The following is a 19,072-nucleotide window of genomic DNA, read 5'->3' as shown; positions in this document are numbered from 1 at the left end:
AAGAATTGATGCTTTTGAACTGTGGTGTTGGAGAAGACTCTTGAGAGTCCCTCGGACTGCAAGGAGATCCAACCAGTCCATTCTGAAGGAGATCAGCCCTGGGATTTCTTTGGAAGGAATGATGCTAAAGCTGAAACTCCAGTACTTTGGCCACCTCATGCGAAGAGTTGACTCACTGGAAAAGACTCTGATGCTGGGAGGGATTGGGGGCAGGAGGAGAAGGGGGCGACAGAGGATGAGATGGCTGGATGGCATCACTGACTCAATGGACGTCAGTCTGGGTGAACTCCGGGAGTTGGTGATGGACAGGGAAGCCTGGTGTGCTGCGATTCATGGGGTCGCAAAGAGTCAGACACGACTGAGTGACTGATCTGATCTGATCTGATCTGAATACTTTCTATATTTACTCCATACTCACAAAAAGACATGCATTTTGTTTGATAAAAATAAGTTAAATATATTACTCTAAAATGCTGTTGATTTACTGATTCAATATACCTAAAATACCTAGATTCTGTTTAGAATAATCTACAAAGGGACCAATATTTCATTCATGTTTACAACTGTCATTTCATGTTTAATTTATGTAAAATTATATGAAAAATTTTATATCTCACATATCATACATTAATGACTTGCATGTGTGCATGTATCATGCTAAGTTGCTTCACTCACTCTGACTCTTTACTGCCCTATGGACTATAGACCACCAGGTGCCTCTGTCCATGAGGATTCTCCAGGCAAGAATACTGGAGTGGGTTACCATGCCCTCTCCAGGGGATCTTTCCGATCCAGGGATCGAACCTGAGTCTCTTATGTCCCCTGCATTGGCAGATGGGTTCTTTACCACTAGTGCCTACTGGGAATCCCCCATATTAATGTCTTGTAGCTTGTGCTTGTGTTAGTCACTCAGTCGTGTCCAGCTCTTTGCGACCCTATGGACTGTAGCCCACCAGGCTTCTCTGTCCATGGAATTCTCCAGGCAAAAATCCTGGAGTAGGTTGCCATTCCCTTCTCCAGGAGATTTCCCTGACCTAGGGATGGAAACCAGGCAGATTCTTTACTGTCTGAGCCACTAGGAAAGCCCCATATTAATGCCTTACTGGTTAACGGAGTCTTCATTTTATTAGGAGGAGGCCTTTCTTGCTGTCAACTGCATAGAATGGGGCAAAGAAATGAGCAGCTTTGTACCAATTTAGATACAATTTGGTTGATGCTGATAGAGGGGACTCAAAAATTAATGGTATTTCTTAAAATGAAAAGATTGCTTTTTTATAATATAGAAATCTTATGAAAAATTTAAGCACTAAGTGTCTAGAGAGCAAACTTTTCTTATTTGCTTTTCCCTCCCCACAACCATTGTCCAGAGGCTTTTACTGTTCAGATGAACTGACTTTTAGGCAACTTCCAAAACTTGAGACTCATTTCCTTTATGATTCTTAAACTCTTGAGTTTCTTATTCAATAGCCCAAAGATTTATAACTTAAATTCTTTGTGGTTCCATTACATATAAAACTGATTAAAGATAGAGCTTTGAAAGTGGATTATACAAAAAAAAAACTCAAAAAAATAATCTGCATTCATTTATCTCCTTAAAGAGAAAAAAAAAAACAAAATATTACCTCATTTTAGTTATGAGTAAATGAAATATTCAGAACAATGAAATACATAATTATATTAATCATATAAGCCAAAACATAAAGGTCAGTAATTAAATGTTACATTAACATGCAAGTAATTTCAAATCAAATTTTAGAAATGCATTTCAACAGTAACTAGTAAAATTTATTCATTTGTTTTGAAGAATGTATCAGAAAATAAGGATCTTAATGGTTGGACAAGAGACTATCCTGATAACTAATGAGCTATTTTCATAAAATAAATGAGACTACACTGAACTCTATTTGAAGAAGAAAGTATTATAAATAAGTGACTGTTCTCTTTCATCTCTTCTGGCATTTTTTTCTAAAATATAATAAATCATTCACTGATTAATTTGTATCCTATGATATGGAAGGAACTAGACTAAGAAAAAATATGTGCCATCTTTATAGATAATCAAACTTACAGCTATTTTACTAAAAAGGGAATACTTTTTCATTTCTAAGTTCAATATGAAAATGAAGGATAAGTAAGAAACTGCTCAGGGTATATAAGTAATATAAGAATAGGCTTCCCAGAACCCTTGAAGACTGCTGCTGTTTGCAATAACACAATCTGTAGTCACAAGTCTATGGAACTGTGATGAAATCTGTACCCCTAAAGAGATAACAACTTCTGTGCCAAACAGATGGGAAAAGGTCCTTTAGCTTTCCACGTCAGTGAACTTTTATCTTGTTCTCTCTTATTCTTTTTTTCATCTTCCTCTCACATAATCTCTGATGGAAGCAGGTAACATGTTAAAAATAGCTTCCTCGTACCATGTCAATCTGGTGAGAAACTGAGTAGGTAGACACACGGTGATGACTGATGTTCAAGCTCATTTTGTTTTAGTGATTCTGTTTACAACATGTATTTCCTTTGGGGATTCAATGGATGAAGAGAAATGACTTTAACTGTAGCAGCCTTAAAATTGTCATTTCACGGAAACAATCTGTTGTATGATGTACTTATATTTAGCATGGCTTCAGACATTTATTTCCAGCCAACTGGTAGTTCATTACGATCAACTTTAAGACAGTGATTGACTATTTCCAAACAACTGCTTCAGAGTAAAATATTTTTTCTTTTATCTTTGCAATGCTTTTATTTTGTATCTTAACTTTTAGTTCTCCCTTGAGAAAACTGATGTATGGCATGGGTACAAGACAGATCACAATTCGCCAAAACTGGAGTATTGAAACTGCCTATTACGATATATTTTCTCTACTTCTATCCTCAATGAAATAATCGTTTAAACTATTAATAAGGCATATCTCCTACTCTAAGCCCCGATCCCTAATATTAATTTTACTGACCCATAAACTAGCCTTCTTTGTTTTCCTTTGTTCCCTAACGTCTTTGTTTTCCAAATGAACGTCTTCTGATCCACGATAGAAAACATTCAATGAAGAGAGATCAGTGCAAAAGTGTTTCATTCCTACTGAAGTAAAGGAATATAAACTGCTCAATAAGAAGATTGAATAGTTTTTGAATGTTTACTATGTGATAACTAGTATGCTAAATTGTTGTTGTGGATAACATTTAATTCTCAAATATGAGATATGCACTATTTTCAGCCACACTTAAAAGACAGAAAACTGATGCAATTAGAAGTTAATAAATGAGCTTTTACTGGTTTTCTGAATGAATGGCTACACTATAATGGATATGGGAAAGTTTAATACACAAGTAGTCAGGACACACCTGTGAAGCTTAAATGCAAGTGTTGAGAAGGAGAAGAGATACTCTGAAAGGTTACATGCAAATGTAAATAATGCAGTTTAAGAGGCCACCAAACTTAATGCATTTGCTCCCATTCTTTGTCTTGCTTCTAAGTCAGCTGATTAAACTTCCATCCAGTCTTAGAAACCCTCTAAACCATTCACACTTGTAATCCTTGGATCACGGGTGTTTTCCTCTACATCATATTCTAAATGAGAGGGCTCATATCTGCCTTGTCTACTCACTGTATCTCCATCATCTAGAACAGCATATGTGACAGAATAGACTGTTGACAACATAATTTTTATTATGCCTCATTATATTTTTTATTTACTGTGTGTGTGTGTTCAGTCATGTCCAACTCTTTGTGGCCTCATGGATTATAGCCTCCCAGGCTCCTCTGCCCATGGAATTTTCCAGGCAAGAATTCTAGAGTAGAGTGCCATTTCCTACTCCAGGGGATCTTCCAGACTCAGGGATTGAATTGCATCCCTTGAGTTTCCTGCATTGGCAGGTAGATTCTTTACCATTAGAGTCACCTGGGAAGCCTAGTTCTATTTATTATGTTTTACTATAAAATTTTCAAATACACAAATACAAAGAACACCCTGCAGCCATAATAAACCTTCCATGACTATCTACACGCATATAAGGAACATACATATATGTGTACTTAGTTGCTCAGTCATTTCCAACTCTTTGCATCCCTGTAGACTGTATCCCACCAGTCTCCTCTACCATGGGAATTCTCCAGGCAAGAATACTGGAGTGGGTTGCCATGCCCTTCCCCAGGGGATCTTGCCAACTCAGGGATCAGACCCAGGTCTCCCACATTACAGGCAGAACCTTCACTGTCTGAACCACCAGAGAAGCCCATACACATATATCAGATCAGATCAGATCAGATCAGTCACTCAGTTTGTGTCCGACTCTTTGCGACCCCATGAATTGCAGAATGCCAGGCCTCCCTGTCCATCACCAACTCCCGGAGTGCACTCAGACTCACGTCCATCAAGTCAGTGATGCCATCCAGCCATCTCATCCTCTGTCGTCCCCTTCTCTTCTTGCCCCCAATCCCTCCCAGCATTAGAGTCTTTTCCAGTGAGTCAACTCTTCGCATGAGGTGGCCAAAGTACTGGAGTTTCAGCTTTAGCATCATTCCTTCCAAAGAACACCCAGGGCTGATCTCTTTCAGAATGGACTGGTTGGATCTCCTTGCAGTCCAAGGGACTCTAAAGAGTCTTCTCCAACACCACAGTTCAAAAGCATCAATTCTTCGGCATCAATTCTATCAGCCTTCTTCACAGTCCAAGTCTCACATCCATACATGACCTCAGGAAAAACCATAGCCTTGACTAGACGGACCTTTGTTGGCAAAGTAATGTCTCTGCTGTTCAATATGCTATCCAGGTTGGTCATAACTTTCCTTCCAAGGAGTAAGTGTCTTTTAATTTCATGGCTGCAGTCACCATCTATAGTGATTTTGGAGCCCAGAAAAATACAGTCTGACACTGTTTCCACTGTTTCCCCATCTATTTCCCATAAAGTGGTGGGACTGGATGCCATGATCTTCATTTTCTGAATGCTGAGCTTTAAGCCAACTTTTTCACTCTCCACTTCCACTTTCATTAAGAGGCTTTTGACTTCCTCTTCACTTTCTGCCATAAGGGTGGTGTCATCTGCATAGCTGAGGTTATTGATATTTCTCCCGGCAATCTTGATTCCAGCTTGTGCGTCTTCCAGTCCAGCGTTTCTCATGATGTACTCTGCATATAAGTTAAATAAACAGGGTGACAATATACAGCCTTGACGAACTCCTATTCCTATTTGGAACCAGTCTGTTGTTCCATGTCTGGTTCTAACTGTTGCTTCCTGACCTGCATACAAATTTCTCAAGAGGCAGATCAGGTGGTCTGGTATTCCCATCTCTTTCAGAATTTTCCACAGTTTATTGTGATCCACACAGTCAAAGGCTTTGGCATAGTCAATAAACCAGAAATAGATGCTTTTCTGGAACTCTCTTGCTTTTTCTATGATCCAGCAGATATTGGCACTTTGATCTCTGGTTCCTCTGACTTTTCTAAAGCCAGCTTGAACATAAGGAAGTTCACAGTTCACATATTGCTGAAGCCTGGCTTGGAGAATTTTGAGCATTACTTTACTAGCATGTGAGATGAGTGCAATTGTGTGGTAGTTTGAGCGTTCTTTGGCATGACCTTTCTTTGGGATTGGAATGAAAACTGACCTTTTCTAGTCCTGTGGCCACTGCTGAGTTTTCCAAACTTGCTGGCATATTGAGTGCAGCACTTTCACAGCATCATCTTTCAGGATTTGGAATAGCTCAACTGGAATTCCATCACCTCCACTAGCTTTGTTCGTAGTGATGCTTTCTAAGGCCCACTTGACTTCACATTCCAGGATGTCTGGCTCTAGGTCAGTGATCACACCATCGTGATTATCTGGGTCATGAGGATCTTTTTTGTACAGTTCTTCTGTGTATTCTTGCCATCTCTTCTTAATATCTTCTGCTTCGGTTAGGTTCATACCATTTCTGTCCTTTATCGAGCTCATCTTTGCATGAAGTGTTTCTTTGGTATCTCTGATTTTCTTGAAGAGATCCCTAGTCTTTCCCATTCTGTTGTTTTCCTCTATTTCTTTGCATTGATCGCTGAAGAAGGCTTTCTTATCTCTTCTTGCTATTCTTTGGAACTCTGCATTCAGATGTTTATATCTTTCCTTTTCTCCTTTGCTTTTCGCTTCTCTTCTTTTCACAGCTATTTGTAAAGCCTCCCCAGACAGCCATTTTGCTTTTTTGCATTTCTTTTCTATGGGAATTGTCTTGATCCTTGTCTCCTGTACAATGTCACGAACCTCATTCCATAGTTCATCAGGCACTCTATCTATCAGATCTAGGCCCTTAAATCTATTTCTCACTTCCACTGTATAATCATAAGGGATTTGATTTAGGTCATACCTGAATGATCTAGTGGTTTTCCCTACTTTCTTCAATTTAAGTCTGAATTTGGCAATAAGGAGTTCATGGTCTGAGCCACAGTCAGCTCCTGGTCTTGTTTTTGCTGACTGTGTAGAGCTTCTCCATCTTTGGCTGCAAAGAATATAATCAATCTGATTTTGGTGTTGACCGTCTGGTGATGTCCATGTATAGAGTCTCCTCTTGTGTTGTTGGAAGAGGGTGTTTGCTATGACCAGTGCATTTTCTTGGCAAAACTCTATTAGCCTTTGCCCTGCTATTCCATATTCCAAGGCCAAATTTGCCTGTTACTCCAGGTGTTTCTTGCCTTCCTACTTTTGCATTCCAGTCCCCTATAATGAAAAGGACATCTTTTTTGGGTGTTAGTTCTAAAAAGGTCTTGCAGGTCTTCATAGAACTGTTCAACTTCAGCTTCTTCACTGTTACTGGTTGGGGCATAGACTTAGATTACTGTGATATTGAATTGTTTGCTTTGGAAAGGAACAGAGATCATTCTGTCGTTTTTGAGATTGCGTCCAAGTACTGCATTTCAGACTCTTTTGTTGACCATGATGGCCACTCCATTTCTTCTGAGGGATTCCTGCCCGTAGTAGTAGATATAATGGTCATCTGAGTTAAATTCACCCATTCCAGCTAGATAGCTAGAGGAGCTATCCCACACTGAAGGTCAGGAAAGCTGGCGGTGAGGAGATACCCCTCGTCCAAGGTAAGGAGCAATGGCTGCACTTTGCTGGAGCAGCTGTGAAGAGATACCCCACGCCCAAGGTAAGAGAAACCCATGTAAGATGGTAGGTGTTGCAAGAGGGCACCAGAGGGCAAACACACTGAAACCATACTCACAGAAAACTAGTCAATCTAATCACACTAGGACCACAGCCTTGTCTAACTCAGTGAAACTAAGGCATGCCCGTGGGGCAACCCAAGACAGGTGGGTCATGGTGGAGAGATTTGACAGAATGTGGTCCACTGGAGAAGGGAATGGCAAACCACTTCAGTATTCTTGCCTTGAGAACCCCATGAACAGTATGAAAAGGAAAAACGATAGGATACTGAAAGAGAAACTCCCCAGGTCAGTAGGTGCCCAATATGCTACTGGAGATCAGTGGAGAAATAACTCCAGAAAGAATGAAGGGGTGGAGCCAAAGCAAAAAGAATACCCAGCTGTGGATGTGACTGGTGATAGAAGCAAGGTCCGATGCTGTAAAGAGCAATATTGCATAGGAACCTGGAATGTCAGGTCCATGAATCAAGGCAAATTGGAAGTGGTCAAACAAGAGATGGCAAGAGTGAATGTCGACATTCTAGGAATCAGCGAACTGAAATGGACTGGAATGGGTGAATTTAACTCAGATGACCATATACATATATACATTTCATATTTAGTGTGATCACCTTCCCATGATTCAATGATTGATTTTAAAGCAAATTTCAGACATCATCTCATCTCACTCATAAATATTTCAGAGGTTATTTCAAATGAATGATTCAAGACACATATCACATATTACCCCTTTTATTAAATATTGTTCAAATCCTCTCAACCAAATGAGATTTTTCCTTATTTGAAAGTCTGTCGGATTTTTTTGTGTCTCACTTATATAACAGTATCTGTCTTGTTGGTGTTCATACTGTGAACATATTCTCTACCTGTGTTTGGAATTGAAGTCCCTGACATGGGGACAAAGTCTTCCTTACTTTTGTATCCCATTCAAAGTCAACTGCAGTATTGAAAATGGAATCTAGTTTCCTGTCTTCTACCCCTCAGTTCCAAATACATGTAAAAGGATGTCAAAATAGCACTTTTTCTGTTTCCATTTCAGCTGAGAATAAGACAATTGATGGTATTCCAAACTGAAGTGCTAGGCATAAAAAACAGATGGCTGAAAATTGATTTTCAGTCTTTCACTCTGATGTTCACCTTAATTGTATTAAAGAACTGAGGTTGAAGAGACAGAAGGAGAGAACTTGTTGAAGGAACTTGTTAGACTGCTGCGTCATCCCCATATTCATTCATGCTAAGTGAGAGAGGCTGAGGGATCCTTGTAAGCTGAAGAATTAAAAGGACTAGTAGTTGGTTCATGCCTAAGAAAATGGAAGGTGGTCCATGTTTGTAGTAGAAGCTACCTACATAACAGGAGAGTAAAAAGAAGCAACTCCACTGAATACAGGCTGTACTTCCACTAAAAGTGGGAGACAGAAACACAAAGTTTCTATGGCCTTGAGTGGACCACGAGGGAGAAAAGACTCCCACCAGGAGACCTCAGCAGAAAGAAGCCAGAATCGACCATCAGATGGAGAAGACCAGGGGGTAGACCTTGTCCTGAACACACGAAAGGCCTAGAACATCAGTCTTAATACCTGCCAAGCTAGGAATCATTAAGGAGAGAGGTAAAATAATCAGCCAAAGAATATTCCTTTCTCTTACCCCTTCTCTCTCACTGCTGCCACAGTGTCCCTCCAGCTCCAAGCTGGGGGAGTCATAAACATGAGCTGGAGGACAAGGAGAAGTCAAGATGGGCATGTGGATGTGGAGTGGTTCACCTCCATGTAGGTACCTCCAAGACTGAAGCAATATCTCAGAGGAATGGGGAGAAATGGCCACTTTAAGTGAAGCTCCAATGATCAAGTCAACCTAGAACCTTCTTTTGCTGAATTTAGACTTTCCATGGGCTGAATTTAATTACTGAATTTAGCAACTGCTTATGGAACTAATGACAATTACAAATCCTTCAGACACTGATGACCAAAAAAATTCTGAGATTGGCTGTGATTTCATTCTAGTGACAGGGAAAAGCAGTCTTCAGAGAGGGTTTAGTGAAAGTTTCTGTTTTCACCTTTGTGTTCCAGCTCCCTAAACGTAATGATTGTGTACTTCATAGGGACAACTGACTATTAAGTCAATAAGCCAGTGAAGAAAGATTCAAAAGAAATTTCTCCATTTGAAAAATGAGACACCATGCAATTATTGCCACCTTAATGGAGCATTTCTTAGAAAACACCAAAAAGTGCATATGACTTGAGAAGAATGGGTATTTTCCTAGGCAGAACTTGGAGCAAAGTTGACAAAATGAGCAACCTCTTGCTACCTTTTCCTATCTTATTTTCTATAGAACTAAACTGTGGAATAACTATTTCAAGCACTACCATTTAAATAAAAATCATCTGCCAAGCAAGTGTACCGTAGTAAGATGTAAGAAGATTGTACACAGTCAAGAACTCTTCACATTTTACGCTCATTTAGAACCTAATACATCAATCATACTGATTCTTTGTCCCTTGGCCCTAAACTGTGCATTCTACAATGAAAGGAATTTGACAGTCTCTTATATCTGGGCTTCCTGGGTGGCTCAGCAGGAAAAAAAAAATCTGCCTGCCAATGCAGGAGAAATAGGAGACACAGGCCTGATCCTTGGGTTAGGAAGATCCTCTGGAGAAGGAAATAGCAACCCACTTCAATATTCTTGCCTGGGAAATTCCATGGACAGAAGAGCCTGGTGGGCTACAGTCCATGGGATTGCGAAGAGTCAGACAGACTGAGCATGAACACATGCACATAAGCACTCTGTAATATATCTAAAACCACACTTTCTATTCCTGCCACAAAAGAGCAAAAATGTTTCAGTTCTTCCTATACTGAAGAAAGTAGACTCGGAATTTTGACCTTGGGTGCATCTTGACACTTTGATCCACCACTAGCCCAGGTGCCTCATCTGTGATAAATACAGTCATACCTAATAAGTGTCTAAGACAGGAGCTTTCCTGAGTTCTTTAGACTGTGATTTCATTAACATGTCTATGAGCCTGCACAGAATGACACAGGCATAATACTAAGGTTAAGTTAGAAAAAAAATCAGTATCCAGAGTCAGCCATAGGTAGCAACTTTTATGATTCATTTCCTTTCTTCTCATTTCTCAGACACTCAATTTCATTTTGGAAGCATGTATGACTCACCCAAATGTTATCACCAAGCCACACCCCCAAGTCACCAAATCTCTTCTCATATTAAAGCATTTATCAAAGATTTTTCCTCAGAGTTCTGTTAGCTTTAAAAATTATTGATGTGTTCAATGATACCAGTCTTAGCCTCTCAGATAATACAGAAGCTGTGTTATAAAATAAATTTCAGTAGATAAGAAGATATATGACATATAAATGCAAAAAAGTACTACAGGAATTATGGTGAATTTAGAGGTTACAGTAAAATACAAATGAGGGGGTTCACTTCACTAGGACTCAAAAAAAAGTGGGAAATTGTTTGGAATTAGCAGATGCAATCTATTATATATAGGCTGGATAAACAACAAGGTCCTACCATATGGCAGAAGGAGCCACATTTAATGTTCTGTGATTAAACTATAATGGAAAAGAAAATAAAAAGGATATATATATATATTAAAGTAAATTACTGTATAGCAGAAATTAACACAACATTGCAAATCAACTATACTTGAATAATTTTTTAAATGAGAGTTTGGCAAAACTGTATATAGAGTTGTATGGAAAAAAGTATTTAATTTAAAATTATTCCATATTAATGGAATAGTGGAACTATTAAAGTTCATGGCAGATTGTTGTGATGGAGTAGGAGTGGGGATGCCTCATAATCACTCATTTTAAGTGACCTCCAATTCCAAACAAAGTAAGATAAGCCAAAGGTATGATAACAATGATGATTACTACAAAGGTATGCTTCAATATTAACCTGATTGAATAGGTAGAAATTGCAAGGGGTAAAAAATAGAAAACAGGTTGGTGTTAAGTCATAAAGAACATATTGCCTTTGCATAAGCAACACAGGAAAAACAGCCAGTTGTTACATTAGTACAGTCTTGAGACCTGAGTGGGTTTAAATGTCTGTGACATTTGGAAACTAAGCTGGGGTTTTTTAAAAAAAAGAACATATAACTGAATGTAAGAAAGTCAGGAAGAAACAGAAAATTTGAAGATGAAGTAGTTTTCCAGATAAATAATGGGTAAAAAGTTGGGGAAAGTGAGATTAAAAAAAGTTATGGCCAGGAAAAATGTCATTTGATGGAAAGAAAACTGATAATACATAAGTATAAAATCTCAGATTTTTTCAGGTTTTATGTTCTTTTCTGATTTTTAAAATTCAATTATAATATGTTGACATGGGGCACCTTAGCAGAAGAGTTCAAAAAGAAAACACTGTGTTAAGAAAATAGCATTATACAACATTAACTACATCAAGATAGAAATCACATGGATTATTTATTTTAATAGAATACTTAACAGCTATTGGCTAGTTTAAGAGTTGCTGCAGAAGTCATAAATTCCTGGAGATCGAAGGAGAGTTACTGGATTATCTGTCTATTAATCAAAAAGGAAAAAGAAAGCCTGGAAATTAAGCAGCTGTCATCTGAACTTCAGTACTCAGAAAGACAAGTGAAAGCCTTCAAACAATCAATTTGCAACCACAGGGAACTCAGCAGAGTAGACACTGGCAGGCCTTTCAGAGAACACTTTTGTTTCATGATGAAAGGACGGGAGGAAAGAAATAGAGACTCTGTGGATTTTAGTGATACATTTTCATCGTTAATCAGGAATTGCTTGAGCTATGTACTTTGGTGTCTTGATAGTGTATATGGTATACATGCACTGTTCAAAATCATTTGAACTAAAAGAGATTGTTTCATAAATTAATATGCTACAGCTATTTGACATATTTCATCTTCAACCACAAAGGAATTCCACCTCTTTTGATGAACAAAAAGGTGATTTGACCCAGTTTGTAGGCCTGTCATAATATTGAAACAAGCTGTATGGTTCTCATATTTTTTAAGGCAGGACGTCTATGCACATAAATAATGGTATCAATCATCTCCTTAAAAATGCCTCCAGGAGAAGAAATCTTGCCAAAATAATCACTTCACTCTTATAGTGAATGATAGGCTCAATCTGGGCCACAAATTTATCCTATTGATGTGTTTGGCATAATTTCTCTAGATTAAATCTGAGAGTATTACAACCCAGCATATAAAAGCAAAATAAAAATCCCTACTATCTCCAAATGTGGTATGTGCTGTGTACTCAGTCGTGTCTGATTCTTTGCGATCCCACGGACCGTAGCCCACCAGACTCCCCTGTCCATGGAATTCTCCAGGCAAGAATATTGGAGTGGGTTGTCATTTCCTTCTCCACCAAATGTGGTATACATTCACTTAATATTCATTTCTTCAAAATTTGATGGCATTATTTATTTCAGTCAACTTTGAGTCTCTAAAATGAATATTCTATTTGGGGATCTTAGTATTTTCACACTATATTTTGTTTTTCTCAAGGAAAAAGCAGCTAATAGTTCAGGATTGTAAAATTCATCAGAACTTGACTTTACATTAAGGCCATTTTATGAAAACATATCCATCAATTTTTTGAAAAACCTATATCATAAAATTACTATAAAAGTCAAAATTGGTTAGAAACAAAATATAAAAATAGTGCTTTTATCTCAAAAAAGAATTATAAAAAGAAGAAAATAATAATGGCCCATAATTCTAACATCACTGTAACATGTTTTCATTAAATATCAATTAATAAATATAATGCAAATAAAAAATAAAGCCTCCCCAGTACTTTAAGTATATTAGCAGTTTTCACATAACTGCCCAGAAATATTCTATGTGGAACCAATATTAGTATTTTTACTTATTCAAATCTTCTGATAAAATACTTAATATCCAACTTTTAACTATCTTTATTTAATAGTTATTTGAACTTATTCTGCTTTAGCAAATATAAATATGAATCATTTTTGACTGCCACGTAATATTCAATGGTCAATATACCATGTTAACTGGATATGATGGATATTTATATTTTAGCATAGACTTTGCATTGAAAATAATTCCTGATCTACGTTTATATCAAAAACTAGCAGAGCCATGAATGAAATTACAATTTAAGGTACAGATAAGAATTTTCTCAAGATCGAGCAGAAAAGAGACACCACAAAATCAGCTTACTCTAAAGCATTAGGAAGAAAATTTGGGGGAGAATTCAGTGAGATGATTCTTATGAAACCTTAGTTGAGTGCTGGAAAACAATCAGGCTTGAAAAATGTTCATTTGGGAAGTAGCCTTGAGAGGTGGTAGGGAGCTAGTGTGTGAGGCTCATCGGCTGGCCTGGTGAGGCAAGGAGTAGATTGGTGACCGATGAGATAGGGAAAAGAGGAAAAACATAAAGAGGAAAAACATCCTGAGGGAAGGGAAAATGTCAGATAAGGTGATGAGGTAGAAGGGCTATATGAGGGAAAATTAAGTGAAGTGAAAGGTGTTCACAGGAGACTGGAGTCACTTAGGGCTCTTGGAAGCAAGTGACAGTCCGGAGGCTGGGTGGTATGGAAAAGGAAGACAGGAGGTGGAAGCAACTGAGAATAATGAGAACTGCTCACTTTCTTTACCAGAAATGTGGATGCTTCCCATGGAGAGTTCTTGCTACAGATAAGCTTTCTTTATTCATAAACCATGAATGAGGTCTTAAAATACATATCACGTATAAGAAAATATATCTTTAAAAATTTATTTATGTTTTTATTGAAGGATAATTGCTTTGCAGAATTTTGTTGTTTTCTGTCAAACTTCAACATGAATCAGTCATAGGTATACATATATCCCCTCCCTCCTGAACACCCCCCACAATCTCCCTCCCCATCCCACCACTCCAGGTTGACACAGAGCCCCAGTTTGAGTTTCCTGAGCCATACAGCAAATTCCCATTGACTGTCTATTTTACACATGGTAATGTAAGTTTCCATGTTACTCTTTCCATGCATCTCACTCTCTCCTCCCCTCTCCCCATGTCCACCAGTCTATTCATGCCTGTTTCTCCATTGCTGCCCTGTAAGTAAATTTTTAAGTACCATTTTTCTAGATTCTGTATATGTGTTAGAATATGATATTTATCTTTCTCTTTCTGACTTACTTCACTCTGTATAATAGGTTCTAGGTTCATCCACCTCATTAGAACTGACTCAAAGGCATTCCTTTTTATGGCTGAGTAATTCCATTGTGTATATGTACCACCACTTTATCCATTCATTTGTCGATGGACATAGCTGCTTCCATGTTCTAGCTATTGTAAATAGTGCTGCAAAGAACAATGGGATGCATGTGCTTTTTTCAATTTTGGTTTCCTCAGGGTATATGCCTAGGAGTGGGATTGCTGGATTATATGGTGGTTTTATTCCTAGTTCTTTAAGGAATTTCCATACCATCTTCCATAGTGGCTGAATCAATTTACATTCCCACCAACAGTGCAAGAGTGTTCCCTTTTTCCCACACCCTCTCCAGCATTTATTGTTTGTAGACTTTTTGACGATGGCCATTCTGACCAGTGTGAGGTGATATCTCATTGTAGTTTTGATTCGCATTTCTCTAATAATGAGCAATGTTGAGCATCTTTTCATGTGTTTGTTAGCCATCTGTATGTCTTCTTTGGAGAAATGTAGGTTTATCTTTGAGTTAAAAATACTATCCCTCTGAAAACTTTTCCCAAACCATCGATTTCTCCAACAGTATTTCCTATTATACAACCCCCTGACCAAATAATCGAGAGGAATGGGACAAATTGAAACTAGGGCTCTTGCAGCTCTAGAATCAAATGTATAATATAATATAATGTTGTATATTAAATATATGTATATTCTGAACTAAATCATTCATTAATCACCATGAAAGCTCATTAGCTCTTGTAGAAAAATTGTTAATACACAAAAATATTCAATTCTGGTTTGAACAATGGGAAAAGAGAAAGTATAAGTCAAAGTAGGATTTAATTACTAGATCTAAGTGGCAGAAATCTTATTAACATGAATACTGCAAGAACTCAAAATACTATGCATGCCATGACTATTCTCAGTAAAGGCAAGAAAGATATATTTAAGAACACATTTCAACATCCAAGGAGCATAATGAGAAAAGAACACTAGCCATGTCAGCTGAATATTTTATTTAAATTTAATTATAGTTCCTACCTTCAGTAATTATTTTCTGTGAAATCAAAGATTTCTTATGAGATATTTGAGTATAAACTATAAGTAATCATTCTACTATATCAGGAATGTAACTATAATGAGTATGATCACCCAGAAATAAAGTCTTTATTACATGAATTTATACTCACATTAATTATAGTATATGTTTATCATAGCAAATTGAATTTGCTAAATGACATTTTAAATGAAATCATCACTTTTGTGGTAACTAAACTACCTATCCTTATATGGAGTAGGCATGTTTATAAATCAGAAAATTTAACACCCTATTTTTTGGCCGATTTCTCAATATAAAATACACTAAAACATTCAAATCCGAACACAGCACAGGCCTACATTCTATGATAATCACTAGCACTAGAAAATCAACTAATTTCCTGCCAATTACTTGGACCAACACTATGGTTTTAGAGAGAAAATAGGACTTTCTAAAACTCAAGAAATTACTTGAGAGCATGACCAGTTATAGGAAGCGAAGGAAAATAAACTCAAAGAAATTCTAGACAGTGGGAAAAAAAAAGGTAAAAAAAAATTCACTCCTGAGCTTGAGAACAACGGACAGTATATAAATAAACAATGCCTCCAACAGACGTACATAAAAGTACCAGCCCTCTCTATCGCTCTCTCTCTCTCCCCACCCCACTTTCTCACATACACTCAAAGAGACAACTGTAGGGAGGACATGAACACTGTGCTGTGTGCTAAGTTGCTTCAGCCACGTCAGACTCTGCAACTCCATGGACTGAGCCCACCAGGCTCCTCTGTCCATGGGGATTCTCCAGGCAAGAATATTGGAGTGGGTGGCCATGCCCTCCTCCAGGGGATCTTTCTGACCCAGAGATCAAAGCCCACATCTATCATGTGTACTGCACTGGCAGGCAGGTTCTTCACCACCAGCAGCACCTGTGAAACCCATGTTGACACTGTGGTGACATATATACAGATATCAATGAATCTTTGCCCAGGTATTCATATTTCACTAAATGTCCTCACTTTCTAAATAGTCATAAAATTAAACTAAAAAAAAAAGACATTTGAGAAACAAGACAGATTGGCTAGACATTAAATAACACCTAATAGAAAAAGTGAGATTGTTCAGTAAGCCATAGACGGATACCAAAGACAAGAGACCTTTTAGAACACCACATAATGCTATCCACATTTCTAAAATGTCAGAAGAATTAAATTTTTCTTGGACAAACAAAAGAGAAGGAATTAATGGATCCTCTGACCTGTGGGGCAAAGTTAAATCTGAAGTAACGCATTAAAGAACAGGGGGGAAAGAAAAAAACAAAGATGAAAGTGGCTGCTAGGTTTTCATAGATCACCACACATAAAATACCTTTTTACTATGTCTTCTCCATTCCAGCATGGTAGTCCATCAGCAGCATCTAATTCATTAGCACAAAGCTGATCAGCCAGGCCCCCATAGAATGTCCTGTACAGTCGAAGGCTGTTGATAAATTCTCTGAATGGAAAAACAAAGAAAGCAGTTAAACCCCAAAGTTCATAAGAAATGCCAATATAAATGGCATAATGTTATGCATAATGTTTAGAAGGCAGCTTTTACAATTCTCTACTTATTTTTATATATTTAATACTTCTCTAACAATAGAAACAAAAAATACATCTTTTAAAAAATGTATTCAAATTTATTCTCTTAAATAAAAGTTTTCACTGGGTATGAACTTTATATAAGTATTCAGTTCAGTCACTCAGTCGTGTCTGACTCCTTGCAACTCCATGAATCGCAGCACGCCAGGCCTCCCTGTCCATCACCAACTCGCTGAGTTCACTGAGACTCACGTCCATCGAGTCAGTGATGCCATCCAGCCATCTCATCCTCTGTCGTCCCCTTCTCCTCCTGCCCCCAATCCCTCCCAGCATCAGTCTTTTCCAATGAGTCAACTCTTCGTATGAGGTGGCCAAAGTACTGGAGTTTCAGCTTTAGCATCATTCCTTCCAAAGAAATCCCAGGGCTGATCTCCTTCAGAATGGACTGGTTGGATCTCCTTGCAGTCCAAGGGACTCTCAAGAGTCTTCTCCAACACCACAGTTCAAAAGCATCAATTCTTCGGCGCTCAGCCTTCTTCACAGTCCAACTCTCACATCCATACATGACCACTGGAAAAACCATAGCCTTGACTAGACGAACTTTTGTGGGCAAAGTAATGTCTCTTTGAATATGAAAGTAATGTCTCTTTACTTTCAAAAGTAAAGCTTTTGAATATGCTATCTAGTTTGGTCATAACTTTCCTTTCAGGGAGTAAGCGTCTGCATCTGCAGTCACCATCTGCAGTGATTTTGGAGCCCCCAAAAATAAAGTCTGCCACTGTTTCCACTGTTTCCCCATCTATTTCCCATGAAATGATGGGACCAGATGCCATGATCTTCATTTTCTGAATGTTGAGCTTTAAGCCAACTTTTTCACTCTCCTCTTTCACTTTCATCAAGAGGCTTTTCAGTTCCTCTTCACTTTCTGCCATAAGGGTGGTGTCATCTGCATATCTGAGGTTACTGATATTTCTCCCAGCAATCTTGATTGCAGCTTGTGCTTCTTCCAGTCCAGCATTTCTCATGATGTACTCTGCATATAAGTTAAATAAACAGGGTGACAATATACAGCCTTGATGTACTCCTTTTCCTATTTGGAACCAGTCTGTTGTTCCATCTCCAGTTCTAACTGTTGCTTCCTGACCTGCATATAGATTTCTCAAAAGGCACATCAGGTGGTCTGGTATTCCCATCTCTTTCAGAATTTTCCACAGTTTATTGTGATCCACACAGTCAAAGGCTTTGGCATAGTCAATAAAGCAGAAATAGATGTTTTTGTGGAACTCTCTTGCTTTTTCCATGATCCAGCAGATGTTGGCAATTTGATCTCTGGTTCCTCTGCCTTTTCTAAAACCAGCTTGAACATCAGGAAGTTCACGGTTCACATATTGCTGAAGCCTGCCTTGGAGAATTTTGAGCATTACTTTACTAGCGTGTGAGATGAGTGCAATTGTGCAGTAGTTTGAGCATTCTTTGGCATTGCCTTTCTTTGGGATTGGAATGAAAACTGACCTTTTCCAGTCCTGTGGCCAGTGCTGAGTTTTCAAATTTGCTGGCATATTGAGTGCAGCACTTTCACAGCATCATCTTTCAGGATTTGAAAGAGCTCCACTGGAATTCCATCACCTCCACTAGCTTTGTTCGTAGTGATGCTTTCTAAGGCCCACTTGACTTCACATTCCAGGATGTCTGGCTCTAGGTGTGTGATCACACTATCGTGATTATCTGGGTCGTGAGGATCTTTTTTGTACAGTTCTTCTGTGTATTCTTGTCACCTCTTAATATCTTCTGCTTCTGTTATGTCCATACCATTTCTGTCCTTTATCGAGCCCATCTTTGCATGAAATGTTCCCTTGGTATCTCTAATTTTCTTGAAGAGATCTCTAGTCTTTCCCATTCTGTTGTTTTCCTCTATTTCTTTGCATTGATCACTGAAGAAGGCTTTCTTATCTCTTCTTGCTATTCTTTGGAACTCTGCATTCAGGTGCTTATATCTTTCCTTTCCTCCTTTGCTTTTCGCTTCTCTTTTTTTCACAGCTATTTGTAAAGCCTCCCCAGACAGCCATTTTGCTTTTTTGCATTTCTTTTCCATGGGATGGCTTTGATCCCTGTCTCCTGTACAATGTCACAAACCTCATTCCATAGTTCATCA

General features: G+C 38.2%; 1 protein-coding gene across 9 annotated transcripts in view; it reads right to left on the bottom strand.

Annotated features, from left to right (window-relative positions):
• Positions 1-19,072, bottom strand: part of GPC5 (glypican 5) — a 1,566,851-nt gene that overhangs the window by 1,152,227 nt on the left and 395,552 nt on the right. For all 9 annotated transcript variants that reach the window (XM_061435203.1, XM_061435206.1, XM_061435202.1 and 6 more), the window contains one exon: positions 16,709-16,834. In XM_061435203.1, coding sequence (XP_061291187.1) covers positions 16,709-16,834 — 126 coding nt within the window. The remainder of the gene's footprint in view (positions 1-16,708; positions 16,835-19,072) is intronic.

Source organism: Bos javanicus, chromosome 12 (genome assembly GCF_032452875.1).
Source record: "Bos javanicus breed banteng chromosome 12, ARS-OSU_banteng_1.0, whole genome shotgun sequence".
Classification (NCBI taxonomy): Eukaryota; Metazoa; Chordata; class Mammalia; order Artiodactyla; family Bovidae; genus Bos; species Bos javanicus.
This window is presented reverse-complemented; position numbering and strand designations above follow the sequence as displayed.